At 44.6% G+C, this 13487-nt stretch overlaps 1 protein-coding gene across 1 annotated transcript in view; it reads right to left on the minus strand.

The window, feature by feature from the left end:
• Positions 1-10986, minus strand: part of LOC119387735 (nascent polypeptide-associated complex subunit alpha, muscle-specific form) — a 53029-nt gene extending 42043 nt beyond the window's left edge. Inside the window, exons 1-2 of the mRNA XM_037655220.2 lie at positions 10863-10986; positions 7129-7419 (exon numbers count right to left, since the gene is read on the minus strand). Coding sequence (XP_037511148.1) covers positions 7129-7419; positions 10863-10899 — 328 coding nt within the window. The 5' untranslated portion in view covers positions 10900-10986. The remainder of the gene's footprint in view (positions 1-7128; positions 7420-10862) is intronic.
• Positions 10987-13487: the final 2501 nt, after the last annotated feature.

A 13487-nucleotide genomic window follows, 5' to 3' on the forward strand; every position in this document is an offset into this window, starting at 1 on the left:
CTTGTAATAGGTTGGAAGCTTTAAAAGACCCACTAGTTACGTAATTTGCATTGGGTGACGCCCGGTCGTTATTGAACTCCCCCACCGTGCTTTATAACATACGTTAACGAGAGAAAGACTGAGAGAGAGGGAATTAATTTTATTGAGACCTTGAGGAAATGGATCATGGGAGCCTTATGGGCTTCCATGGCAATCAATAGAAGTGCACTGCTAGGAACCCACTACGCTATAAACCATAATTTTTGTGAACAAGGGAAGCAGCCACTATGCAATTTTTCGTCATTCTGCGGAGAACCGTGGTGCCCGCTAAACACCTGTAAGACATTATGTTCACTTTGTTGATTCTGTGGCTGATGACGATGAATAATTAATGGCAGATCCCTTTGTAATGGGTTGGAAGCATTCAACAACGCTCTCGTTGCGCAATTCGCATTGCCTGACGTCTGGTTACAGAATTCGCGTTGTGTGACTCCTGGTTGTTATTTTACTCTTCTACCACTCTACATTACATATGTTAATCTGGTTCTTTTCCGACATCAAGCCTGTAAAGGGTCACTTTGCAAAGCATTTTCAAGCACCGGAAAAGGCCGTTACTATAGCGTTACTTGATGTATTCGCTATAGAGATGATTCCGAATTCTATAGTGCCGCCTGTTAGTCATTGTGTCGCGATAAGAGCATAATCAACATATTAGTTCTTTGTCTGTATTGAATTGCGTTCAAGTGCCATGTCTGTATTGAATAAATACCACGAAAGAAAAAAAAAAACCGGCATGGCTCTGAGGTAGAACACAGGACTCGCACGCAGCGGGCCCAGGTTCGAACCTCGTTCCATCCCGGGTATTTTTTTCTTATTTCAGTTTTTTTTCTTATTTCGAGCGATAGCGGTTATAGACACCGGCGGCGGCTTCGGCGGACAACTACGGCGCCAAAAACGGCCCTTGTAGTGATCTCATAACAGCTTTCGCTGTAAAAATTTCAAATCTTTGATAAGCACTAGTCATTGCGAACATGATGTGTGTGTGGTTATATTAACAATAAACTTTATAATATAGGTGGCTTAGTTAGGAAATTGTCAGTTTGTACTGACACACACACACACACACACACACACACACACACACACACACACACACACACACACACACACACACACACACACACACACACACACACACACACACACACACACACACGTACACGCACACATTTCTCTCTCGCTCTCCCCATAATATATAACCCATAAAAGTGGATGGGAGGATGACCGCCGCCGTAGCTCAGTGGTAGAGCATCGGACGCGTCATTCGAAGGTAGCAGGTTCGGTCCCTGCCGGCGGCAAGTTATCTTTTCGTCCACTTTACTTTCTTCACCTTATATCCTAATTACTACAAATAACATCCCCTATACTTTCCTTGGCATTATTGTCTGTTAGTTCTCATTAATATTGTGTCTAACAAAGGAAAACAAGCCCTTAAAATGTTATCTCTCATTTCCTTTCTCTCTCTCTCTCTCTCTCTATATATATATATATATATATATATATATATATATACAATGCCTTGCCCCCTACCCCCCCCCCTCTTACTTAACTTTTTATTTATTGTGTTATTGTCTTTCCTTGTGTCTGTTAGAACTAGACCGATCGTTGAATCACATGAGAATCTTAGAAAAGGAGATATTGCTTTATGTCACTGGTTCACCAGCAGAATGCACACGCTTCGAACTTGTCTACGAGGTTCTGAAGCATTGAAAATCGAGATCATTCATAAGTACTAGCTGCTCATAAATTTTTAATCCGAAGTCATTTAGAACCGCCAGCACGTACGATATATAGCGTATTTTGCACGAAATCCGATATTTCGTTTAACAAATCACAGTGAACGTTCCACGACTCCATACGAACGACAGTTTAATTTAATTAATACATGGGGTTTTACGTGCCAAAGCCGCCATATGATTATGAGGCACGTCGTCGTGGAGGGCTCCGTAAATTTCGACCATCTGGTGTTCTTTACGTACACTGACATCGCACAGTTACACGGGCCTCTACCAATGCGACCGCCGCGGCCGGAATCGAACCCGCGACCTTCGGGTCAGCAGCCGAGCACCATAACCACTCATTCACCGCGGCGGTCTACGAACTGCAGTCTCAGACTGCGGCGATATAGTGTGAAGTGTACTAGCGAGGGTGTGTGTGTGTGTTTTTTAATTGATGAACAGAACTTCATGTGCTGCTTAAGAAAGTTTATATAATATGCTATGTTGGATATATCCTGCAGTGAATTTCTTGTACGTTTTAAATACATGGTCGCTTGCGTAGTCCATTTGTGAGCGTTGTAATTGTTTCTCTTCCTTCTGTTTATAATGACTATTTTCTCAAAGACGTACTTGTGAGCTGCTGCACGGTTCTTCGTTGCTTGCTGCCTTTGCATTTTCGAACGTGTTGCTGGGTGAGTCAAACTGCCGTTATGGAGCTTTCTTTTTTTAACCATTATGTTTGCTGATCGCGTACAGTATTAGAAGACACCAGCATCCTTACCTCACCGGTGCAATGTGAAATTCTTTTCTTGCGTTGGACATTAGCGAAGCCTACACTCTAAGCAAAAAAAAAAAAAAAAGGACAAGAGTGTTAGCCTTTTCGGTGAGTCCCGAGTCGTCACGTATATGACTAACTTTACAGAGACACGTTAGCTCTCCTTTTGGTCTCACGACTCTCCGACGAGAGAATAATGATCTCCAAAGAGAGTTCACGCGTCTCTTTACAGGGAGCCATATACCTGGCCAGTCTGGACTCACAAAAAAAAGTCAAAGGACTCTTTTTCTTACAATGTAGCACAACGCACGGACTTCGAAACCTGTCTGCGCAATGGTGAAAAAGGTGTACATCTTTGAGTCCACACTGAAATAACCACCGGGAGGCTGGAGGTCATATACGCAACGTGTATGTACTGCACTGTTCTGCGGACCGCGAAAAAAAAATAGATAAAAAATTTTCAACATCCCGCTTTAGAAGCATTATCGTGTGGGGGCGGCCTTATTCTAAGGAACGACCCATCTTATCGGAGCTGCATGATTGGTGGGTTTCCAGGGAAGGGAATACGGAAGCAGCTGAAACGGAGCACGAGTTTGAATTGTAAACGACTACGAGTATTGCTATTCAAGGCGTTTTATTAGACAGTGGCCTTAGGCGAGTGGATGCCACGTCCTTCAGAATGGGCGACGTTGTTTGCACGAGCATGTCCTTTGCATCTATCCGCTTAGGCCCCAGCTGCGCTGAAATTTGCCGGAGAAAGGCGGAGGCGTTTGTCCGGAAATCAATGCGTCGGCGTTGCGTGGCCGCGCATTAAATCAGGAGGGAAGCGTCAATGCAGTGTCCTGGCGTAATGATGGCTGCCGAAGAAATCGGATGACCGATATTGTTAGAAAGCCCTGTACTTTGGTGCTTCGCTTTGTAGCGTTTTTGTACGAACCTATATAGCTTTGACACAGCGAGCTGGAATGAAGGCGCACGGGCATTCAAAAACGAGCAGTATGGAGTGTTACGTTCTTTGTTTCGCACGGCGTGCGAAAAACATAGAAAATGATGCCCTAGTAACGGCCAACAAATGCTAAAACAAAGCAAATGAGTACAATCAAGTAAAGGAATATACGCGAAGAGCGCTGCATACTTTACCGTATGTTGATTGGGCATTATGTATGAGCCTTCGACTTGATCTTTTTTTCTTTCGGCGCTCCCATTTTTAAACTTGCTGGTCTTCCTTGCGACGCGGGTCGTTAACTGCACATAACTTCGGAGTAGCTTACTCTGACGTGATTTGTTTACTTGCGAAATATTTAGCAAGTCTAAGCAGCAGTATACATCATCATATTCATCATGAATATGATGAATATCATTGCATATGCAGGCCGCAGCATGTATGCGCCTGCATATGCGATCCTGTTCAGTAAAACTTTGTTGCTGGATGAGTTTCTCTTAAGGCTACGGCACGCAAGAAAACAAAGACCTTAGAAACAAGGAGTAGGTATAAACATATAGCGAAACGAATTTCTTATTTTTGAGCTACTTACGAAGCTCTCGCGCAAGAGAATCTTTAATGTCACCGCTCTTCGCGTTTTCTTTATCATTTCGTAGGAAGTTTCAAACATCGTTTTTTTGACACGGTAATGCCTGCGACAAACTTCAGGAGGCTTCCAAATAGGAAGTGACAGTGTGTAAGCGCCCGTTTTTGACGTAGAAGATTAATCGATTATGGCTTGAGCGAGGAGCAGTAGGGGTAATGCCTAAGACAAAAGGAGACATTAGCCGAGATTCGCGGTGTTTTTGACAGCAACGATATTCTTTTAAGATGTTGGTGCGTTAGGCGGACGCCAGGCAGCATTTAGCGTAGCCGATAATTTTGTTCGTCTAAATTACGTTTTGCTGCCAGAGAAAAAATCATACCCGATATTTACCAGGAAGGCCCACCGCACTAGAAGTGAAACTGATCAGAACGTCTTGACTGGCTAATTTGTTCATTATAGCAGTAATTACAACACCTTATCATTGTCTCCGGCTCCCTCTTCTGTTCCCGCAAGTTACGTAACACCGCCTGCTTCCATATTTCAGCTCTTGCTAAAGTGTACTAAAGCAGCGAGAATAGATGGCGATGGTAGAATGCTTTGCCAGTGTCGAAGGCAAGATAAAGTGCAAAGCTGCAACGGAACAGTAACCACCTTGCGTTTGTTAAACTTAACCGAAGTTTCGGAGCTATGGCTACACTCTTAATCAGGTCCCGCTTAAAGTGATAGATATAGCCAGAAAACGGGACATTTTTCGTCTGGTTTCTTGGATATGGCCAGCATTTAACCAGGACCTGATTAAGAGTGTAGTTGCTGCTTTGTTTGACGATACCGCTCCTGGGTGTCTCATGGGCGGCATTGTAAAATATTAAAATGTGCTGGCCTCTTACGTGCTTTGTGGCACGCCACTGAAATGTTACCGGAATGTCCCAGACGGTTTCTAGTATGTTTGATCGTCAGTGAGATAACTAGCGTTTTTGTTCATGCATAATTTTTTTCCCTGTTTCTATATGGACTTTTTCAAAGGAGAAAGGTAGCACCTCCTTTCGGGGCTGCTGCACGGAGGTACGAAGACTGACTTCACTGTCTCGGCAGTGCATCTTTAGGGGTCAAATCAATTCTGTGGTCAAGACCACAGAATAGAGTGCAGCTTTATTCTGTGGACCAGACGACAGAATAGAGTGCAGCTTTATTCTGTGGACCACACAATAAACTTGCGCGCTGTGTGCTGTGCAGAAATGTTCTGTAGCCCAACCAGCCCACCTCTCTTGACGACGGTTTCTGCGCACCAGACCACAGAATAGAGTCCCAGTCTATTCTGTGGACCAGACCACAGGGTGAACTGCAGCTTTGTTGTGTGAACTAGACCACAAAATAAAGTGCAGCTTTATTTTGTGGACCACACCAAAGAGACTTGTGCTGTGGACCGTGCGCACCAACATCGCTGTAGCCCAAACAGCCCACGTCTCTTGACGACGGGTTTCTATCACAAATTGGTAGGGTTTATTCTGTGGTCTAAGTCACAGAATGAGCACTGCGCCCTCCTCTCTTGACGACAGCTTCTCTCGCGAATCGCAATATTCGCTCGCACCTTTGTGAATAAGTCCGGACCAAGGAGGCCATTTCCAGGCATAGATGGAAGACGCTTATGCGTGAAAGGTTCGAAATACGAAGGCGAAGCCCACCTTTGGCATGCCTGCTGGTCTGACATGCCAAAGCAGATAAACTTGTCGTGAATTGAAGCAGCAAAAAGAAGGCGTATAATAACAAATGACAGCGGTTCTAAAAAATTCTGGACCTGATCTATCGAGTGCGGAACACTTAAGTCACTTTCACCACAGTACTTTTGTGTCATGCAAAAAGAAAATGTGCGCTAAGATCTGCACGGGAGATTCAAATTTTGAGCGATCCCCCCGATTGTGCGAACACAGCCACATATCTCCAGTCAACGCCACCGCGAGAAGGGAATCATATATATAACGACAAAGGGCGACACTACTAAATTACCCTGGCCCTGATCTCTCGCGTCAGGACACACTTCAGTCACTTTCACCGCAGTGCATTAATGTCGTGCAAAAAAAAGCACTGAGATTGGCGAGGGGCTACTTTAGCTGTTTCTGTAAGGTTTTCAGACGTTGATGATCATACAAGTACTCGTAATTATACGGCGCGTGCAAGTGTATCTAATTAAGTGACAAAGTGTGCTGTGTCCAGTGACAAATAGTAGGTTCTCGCCAATCTTATTGCGCTTTTTTTTTTTGCTTGACACAAGCGTACTGCGGCAAAAGTGGCTTAAGCGTTGTGTACTCGATGGATCAAGGCCAGAAAATTTTATACACGCTGTCATTTCTTATTATTGTTTTCTTTTCACGGTGGCGTTAGCGTTCTTTTACGGGTGATTTATGGCCGCGCCCATTCAGAAGGATTGCTCAAAATTCGAGTCTCCCATGCAAATGTTAGTGCGCTTTTTCACATAATGCAAACGTACTTATACGCCTTCGTTTTGCTGCTAACAAGTTTATCTGCGGCTGATATCAATACTGGCGTATGTCAAAACATTGGAACCTTTCACGCATACGCGTCTTCAATAGCGATTCACAAAACGGCGAGCACATATTGAGATTCGCGAGAAAAGCTGTCGTCAAGGGAGCTCGAGCGTTGGCAAACCGAAGTCCTTATGGGGTGGGTTCAGTTCCTTCTGAGGGCATTAAAAGTGCCTGTTCTGTGGACCAGACCACAGAATGAACCCTCGGAATTTGTGACAGAAGACCGTCGTCAAGAGAGGTGGGCTGCTTGGGCTACAGAACATTTCTGCACAGCCCACAGCGCACAAACTTATTGAGTGGTCCACAGAATAAAGCTGCACTCTATTCTGTGGTCTGGTCCACAGAATAAAGCTGCACTCTATTCTGTGGTCTGGACCGCAAAATAGTCACTGCGTTCAAGAATCACTTGTTAAAGGGGTACATACAGTTACGGAGGGAGCGGGCGGTTGCGCGAGGTCTCGAAATCCTGAGATCTGTCTCAAAATACCGGCAATGTCAGTGGGAGCTCAGCTAAAATGCTTTACCGGTTGAGGCTCCGCAGATTGGGTTGTAGAGGTCAGCTTCGAGCTCGCTGTGACACACGGGACAACTGTGCGCAAGCGGCGGTGCTGGCGCAACGAGCGGTGGACGCTGGCCGTTTGTCATCGGCTGATCTCCCAGCATTACATCGATCTCGTCCGGCGCACCGGAGGAGCACGACGTCAGGTTGGTGACGCCAAGTGGCAGGGAGACGAGCGTGAAGCTTCCGTCTAGATGCACAGTCCTGCCCGTCCTGGGAATGGGCTTGTCGCTGAGCAACACGGCATACCCGGCGTCTGCATTGTGTGCGGAGGTAAAATACAATACAATACACTATAACACAATACAATACAATACAATGCAATACAATACAACACAATACAATACAATGCAACACAGTACAATACAATACAATACAATACAATACAATACAATACAATACAGATTTATTTCCAGAAATACAGGTAGAGAGAATGACAAAGGAAAGACACGGAGGTTAACCAAGGGAACTCTCCGGTTTGCTATCCTGTACTTGAGAAGGGGAAAGGGGTATAAAAGATGAAAGAGAAGAATAATCTGTCACGACACTAGGCGGCAAAACAAACAAAACAATATCAGGACTATAGCACCGTCCAAGTACTACATGCTGTAGCGAAGAGGAAGGAAGGCTGTAGGGGACCACCTTCTCCAGTTACATCTATAGCGGGTCTGTCTCTACCGAGCATGACTTGTGGATGCCCGCTCGCTCTCGGGGTCCGTGAATTTAAGCCGTTGATCAAGCTAACGGTCGACTCGTACGCGAGCTTTCAAGAAATGCCTTAAAAAGAAATAACATTGCCTGTGCACAGTCGTAATTTGTCATTCAGTCCGGTTTCAATCATTTGGTTTCTTCGAGGATCCAGAAATGCAAGTGTTCCGGGGGACACCATTGGATGAAAGTTGTTGGAAAAAATCAAGTCAGCTTCACCCTAGTCGTGCCAAGCCTGAAGGAAGTGCGGAACTACGCGACCTTCTTTGTTTCTCTTTATTAAAGACGATAGTCTTTCTTGGCGAACTTAAACGCAGAAATTTTGGTCTGTCTTTCTGTTTGTCGGCACGTCACTCGATTCAGCCAACCGGCCAAAGTTGAACCACTTGCCCAAGGGCCAGCCACCTTGAACGGATGACTATTTTCATACTTGTGTACATTGTTGATCAAAAATCAGCCATTACGCATATCTGAGGCGCAACATCACTAGGTAAATATTAGGTGCTGTGTTCTTTTAATAGAAAATACATAGATACGTAATGCTAGAGACCCTAGTTTCCCAAGCTGCGCTGAAAATGCGACTGCGCTGAAACTTGTCTTCCTCCGTTCCCTCTGCATGAGCTCATTGTTGTGTTTCGGTTTCGGTTCCGTATTGCACTGTATGAATGCCATGAGGCGCCGCTCTGGCATTCCTGTATTACCCAGGCGACGTGTAAATAAAAGAGTGTGTGGAGAGTACTCGTTGAGTGTGGACGTTTCTTCTGCTTCGGCGCTTCGCGCCAAACCGCGTGTTCGGGCTGGCTGGCGTCCCCGCCGGTCGCGTTGGTCACCGCCGGTCTTCGCCTGCTGCTGCGCCGGGACTACCAGCCCGCAACACAGCACTCATGTTTCCCGACGTATTGCCAGATGGCGTCCATATCTCACGCAGCGCTTCTTTTATCGTCTTTAGACGACATTTGCAGCGCAGCACGCAGATACGCGGCCAATTTTTTTTTCTCTTTCTTTCTTCTTGTCCTCTTTTCTTTTTCTCTATTTTTCTGCCTTATCCGTGTCTGTTTATCACTATTGTTTTTTCTTTCTCTCTCAATATATTTCTTTCTATTTCTCGCTCTTTCTTTCTTTCTTTCTGTTTCTTCCCTCTGTCTCTTCTCTCTTTATGTCTAGCTTCCTCTTCCTTTATATCTCTTTCTATTGCTGTCTATATATTTCTCTCTCTTTCTGGTTTCTTTCTCTTTCTGTTTTTCTTCGCTTTCTTTTTATTTATTTCCTTCTTTGTTTCTATGCTTTGCTTTACTCTCTCCCCTCCTCCTTTCCCTCACTTCCCTTTCCCATCCCCTTGGTATACTATACTATACAAGGCTATGTCATGCTCCGCTAGCGTGCCTGGATAGCCGAGTGGTTACGATGCTCGCCTTCTGATCGGGGCTGCGCGGGTTCGAATCCCGCCTCTTCAAAAAAATTTTCTTCGCCAAGAATTTCTCTGTTTCTCTTCCCCTCTCTCTCTTTCTCTCTTTGTTTCTCCCTCTCTCTACTCATTCTCTCACCTATCATGGTTATTCCATCCCAGGCCGGACATATCGGCGCACGTGTTCTGAGAGCAAAGCAGAAGATGAAGGAGAGGACGAAGATAACGCGTGCCGGTTCATGACGATGATAGTTATCTGTTCGCGGATTGCAACCGACGTCTGGCATAAACAGCTCCGGTCTTAAAACAGCTCGACTGGGCCGATGGGCAACTACAAGGCATACATGGCGGTTTCGTGAAAAAAAACAAAACAAAACAAAACAGTAAAAGTGTTAGACACTAAAAACAAATGAATTATTGACATAAATGCACAGAACAAGACCGAAATAGCGTAAAGGCTAAGAGAAAATATATTACATACATAAGATACATCAGAAGACACCTCAGATACATCAGACATATCGGCAAGCACCTCTATACGACGCAGCGAACAGTGTTTGGGGAGCCATTTTTTGTGGCATATTTTTATAGGGAGTGCCAAATATTTGAAGGTGCACTAAAGAGAATTATCTATAACCAGTTATGATTCGTGGAATGTTAATTCAGAAATTTAGTTTATGTGAGTACGGAGTAAATGTATAAATAAATGTATCTAAGCAGTATTAGAGGCCAAGAGCATCGAGAAAATCCCAGCATTCTGACCTACAAAAGGAAGATACGAATTTTGTGATTAATGCTGAAGGAATCCGATGAAAAAAAAAGCATTTAAAGACAGGTCTTTTGCAAAAAATTTACAATTGATGGCGCAGCTACCACGCCAGCTCACAATTTCATTGTAGACGAAAAAATAGGAGAGTAGCACATCCAACCCCAATATAGACACCACGCATTGCAAGAACTCACGAGATTCCAAATAATTGTCCGGTATTATTGTTTTACAAGGAATTTCTGCAAATGCTAGCCCTTCCAGTGTATTTGTGGTGTATTAACAGGCAGGGAAATGCATTTAACAATCTGATATATGCAGGTTAAGCTTTTCATCTTCAATTTCGCGCGCAAGCAAGGACGCCGATGACACCAGGGTGACGTTACAAATTTCGAAATATTTATTTATTTATTTATTTATTTATTTATTTATTTATTTATACAGATACCTCACGGGTTCCAATACCTGAAACATTGTGTGAGGGGGTGTGTGACAGTATTAAACAAGCACTACGTAATAGTACAATACATAGCAAATTTGGTATTACAATATAGAAAAATTGAATTGAAAATAATACATCAAAAGACATGGAAAGATACACAGCAAAGCGCACGAGGGCGATCACAATATTATGACAATGACAATGACTTTTTCGCGTATCAATCACTCAGCGCAGAAGTCTCCAAGTGTTCCGAGGTTTTTGTACTTCGCGCACTCTAAAGTGCAGTGTTATCTTCATTTTTAATAGACACGGAAGCTTCTGGCTGACCACGTGAATAAACCTACTAGGTCACGGGTAACCAGTGCACGTTAAGCTCACCTTTGCGCAGAAAGTCGCAGTCGCAATGGGACCGCATGATGAAGCTGATATGATTGGCCGCAGTATCGATACCCCCAGGGCTGACGTCATCCAAAATTGAGAGGCTCCCCGTGACACACGTCGCCGAACCTGTTAAATTGCGACACGGGAACACAAATCGCAGATCATTACCGAACTCCTTGCACGGAGCACGCAGGGTTGCGGCGACTTCGAAAATGTGTCTAAAGAAAATTGATACTCTGCCTCAAGGTATCCTTCCTCGAATATGGTGATGCGGAAATTGCGAAAAACTTCTCTGCGCGAGCGCAAGAAACATTCCCTTTCAAAAATGTATGTCGACAGCCTATAGACTGTCTAAAAATGCATTTAGACAAATTATAGACTGTCTAAACACATTTTTGTAAAGGTTGAAGCGACAGTAATTTCCCACGGTGGGAAATAATTGAAGAGGGAAGCAAAACAGGACAGAGAGAGAAAAGACAGGGATGTTAACCAGCTTAGAATAACCGGTATGCTACTCTGCACATGAGAAAAGAGACGGGGGAGATTGAAAAAATAGTAGAGAGGAGGAGCACTCACACAACGTCACAGTCCGCCAGTCTTGTGCGGTATACGGCATAACTATCAGTCTGCATCCTCCAGTGCAAGGCCGCTGTCCCTAAAATTTTAACAACGCCTTCGTTGCCTTCGTTCTCGATAGGTTTTCGAAATGACACTCGAGGATAGTTGCTGGCGACATCGCTCTCCGATAACGCACTTTGAGAGGACTGTGGTATCGAGGAGACATTGCAGCACACCTTCTGCGACTGTCGCGACGCTGTGCGGAGACGATTTCTCGCAATTCCTCTAGATGAACAGCGAATGTCGGCTCCAGCGACACATGCAATTTTTTTCTGCTTAAGAAAACGATGAATTCGCGGCGGCTGCATTGTCGCTGGAGCCGACGTTCAGGCAAGATGGCTTGTCTTCGTCAGTGTAGCTGCCGCCTAGAGGAAGACAAGAATTCGTTCCTCTACATCGACATTCCCTATTCAACGATATTTCATAACTTCACTTCTCCATCTTCCCCTGAACTTCTGTCTCGTTAGGATAATTTCCCATGAATGTCAGGCCTGGTGGCATTTCGAACCGGGAAATCAATTCACTGTATAACCACATCACACGTGTCGTCCGCCTCGATTTGTCCTCTTGAGCTGTTACCACAAGAGACCAAATTTTAGGCAAATGCCTACGTTGTTTCTTGCGCTCCTATCGCCTCACTTTGATATGTGAGCTTAAATTAGAGGTTAAGGAAGACTTTTATAATGTTTTTATAATGCCTATAAATGCCCATTTTGGTGTTAGGGCATGCCTATTTTCAATGCCGGCGCCTATATGAACAACGTTTAGCCTCAAGTTTCGCTTTCGGGTGCAGTTTGAGACCTGTTACCGGGCGACAAAATTCTTCGAAAACCTATGATTAAAAAAACTGGGCTACAGTTGCAGGGTCAATAGAAGTTAGGAAAGACACACGTTACGAAGCAGACACGACAGGTACAACCGTGTCTACTTCGTAACTAGTTGCGCTTGTCGTGTCTACTTCGTAATATCATCATCATCATCAGCCTGTCTACGCCCACTGCAGGGCAAAGGCCTCTCCCATGTTCCGCCAATCAACCCGGTCCTGTGCTTTCTGCTGCCACGTAATACCTGCAAACTTCTTAATCTCATCTACCCACCTAATTTTCTGTCTCCCCCTCACGCGTTTGCCATCTCTTGGAATCCAGTCAGTTACCCTTAATGACCACCGGTTATCCTGCCGACGTGCTACGTGTCCGGCCCATATCCATTTCTTCTTCTTGATTTCAACTATGATGTCATTAACCCCCGTTTGTTCCCTGGCCCACTCTGCTCTCTTCCTGTCTCTTAAGGTTACACCTATCATTTTCCTTTCCATCGCTCGCTGCGTCGTCCTCAATTTAAGTTGAACCCTCTTTGTAAGTCTCCAGGTTTCTGCTCCGTAGGTAAGTACCGGTAAGATGCAGCTGTTATATACCTTCCTCTTGAGGGATAGTGGTAGATTACCATTCATGATTTGATAATGCTTGCCGAATGAGCTCCAACCCATCCTTATTCTTCTAGTTATTTCACTCTCATGGTTCGGCTCCGCGGTTACTACCTGTCCTAAGTAGACGTACTCCTTTACAACTTCCAGTGTCTCGCCACCTATCGCAAAGCGCTGTTCTCTACCAAGATTGTTCCACATTACTTTAGTTTTATGCATATTAATTTTCAGACCTACTCTTCTACTTTCCGTATCCAGTTCAGTAATCATGAGCTGCAATTCGTCTCCCGCGTTACTCATCAATGCAATGTCATCAGCGAATCGTAGGTTACTGAGATACTCTCCATTAACTCTTATCCCTAGCTCTTACCAATCTAGGGCCCTGAAAACCTCCTGTAAATACGCGGTGAATAACATTGGAGAGATCGTGTCTCCCTGCCGTACGCCCTTCTTTATTGGGATTCTGTCGCTTTCTTTATGGAGGACTATAGTGGCTGTGGATCCGCTGTAGATTTCTTCCATTATGTTTATATAGGGTTCGTCGATGCCTTGATTCCGCAGTGCCTGCATGACTGCTGATG

This window comes from Rhipicephalus sanguineus, chromosome 3 (assembly GCF_013339695.2).
Source record: "Rhipicephalus sanguineus isolate Rsan-2018 chromosome 3, BIME_Rsan_1.4, whole genome shotgun sequence".
In the NCBI taxonomy this organism is placed as follows: Eukaryota; Metazoa; Arthropoda; class Arachnida; order Ixodida; family Ixodidae; genus Rhipicephalus; species Rhipicephalus sanguineus.